Consider the following 1,081-nt stretch of genomic DNA (forward strand, 5'->3'; position numbering starts at 1 on the left):
TTAGGCCCGCAGGGTGGGAGAACGGGGTGGTTTAGGAAGAGCAAAGGGACACCTGGCAGCGGGGGTACCCCGAGCGAGAAGGGCTGGAAGGGACGCCTGGCAGCGGGGGTACCCTGAGCGAGAAGGGCTGGAAGGGACGCCTGGTGTGGGGGCCACCTTCCCTCATCACCCTGTGTCCAGAGAGGGGGGTCAGATTGCGGCAAGGCTGCGCTAATGCCATGCCCAGCCACGGAGAGCCAGGAGAAGGGATGCCCCGGACTGCACCGACAGCGGGTCATGGCTCTCCCTGCTGCCAGCACGACCGAATCTGTGCATTGCTTCCTCTAGATCTGATTTAGAAAGGGCTGAGCAAGCGGAGAGGGGGGTGAGGACAGAGCTGGCGGCACAGCAGCCTCAGAAGGGAGCTAGCAACTGGCTACCCTGGCCGGAAAGCGTAGGAAGGGCTGGAGGCTGCACTGGGAGAGCTGGGGGCAAAGACGCCGCGGGACGGGGCCGCAGCGAGAGGTCTGCGGGACAGGTGAGACCCAGGTGGTTGAGGGTACCCCAGGAGAGAACCCAGGACCCACGGTGCCGCTGCAGGGAGGGAGGAAGATGGGGTGCACCTACCATCCGTGCCAGGAGCCTCCGTGCGGGGCCAGTCGCTCACCGGCTGCTTGACGCTGCGCTGCTGCCGGGCCGGCCCCAGCGGGGAGGTGCTGCGGGAGAGCGAGAGGTTGGAGATGTACTTGGATTTGCCCTGGAGGTGGGTGAAGGGGGAGGAGGGGCTGGCATTGGGGCTGCCGAAGCTCTGAGACCTGTCAGGCGTCTTTGGCCACTTGGCGTAAGATGTCGCTTTCCCCGTCATGCCCCTGGATTTGGCTTTGATATTTGTCGCTGGCAGGAGCGAGGTCTGACTTTGGTCTGCGGAGAGAAGGGAGAGAAAGGTTCGGGTGGTGTCGTGGTTTAACCCGGCTGGCAACTCAGCACCACGCAGCCACTTGCCCACTCGCCCCCTCCCTCGGCAGGGAGAGAATTGGAAAAGAAAAAGAAAAAGGAAAAAAAAAAAACCCCTCCCCCAGTGGGGGGAGAATTGGAAAAAAAA

General features: G+C 62.8%; 1 protein-coding gene across 1 annotated transcript in view; it reads right to left on the bottom strand.

Moving 5' to 3' along the window:
* Positions 1-1,081, bottom strand: part of MYRF (myelin regulatory factor) — a 67,588-nt gene that overhangs the window by 2,062 nt on the left and 64,445 nt on the right. Inside the window, exons 23-24 of the mRNA XM_035889676.1 lie at positions 603-900; positions 420-506 (exon numbers count right to left, since the gene is read on the bottom strand). Of these exons, the coding sequence (XP_035745569.1) occupies positions 420-506; positions 603-900 (385 nt within the window). The remainder of the gene's footprint in view (positions 1-419; positions 507-602; positions 901-1,081) is intronic.

The sequence above is a fragment of the Egretta garzetta genome, unplaced genomic scaffold (genome assembly GCF_000687185.1).
Source record: "Egretta garzetta isolate BGI_Z169 unplaced genomic scaffold, ASM68718v1 scaffold300, whole genome shotgun sequence".
Taxonomy (NCBI): Eukaryota; Metazoa; Chordata; class Aves; order Pelecaniformes; family Ardeidae; genus Egretta; species Egretta garzetta.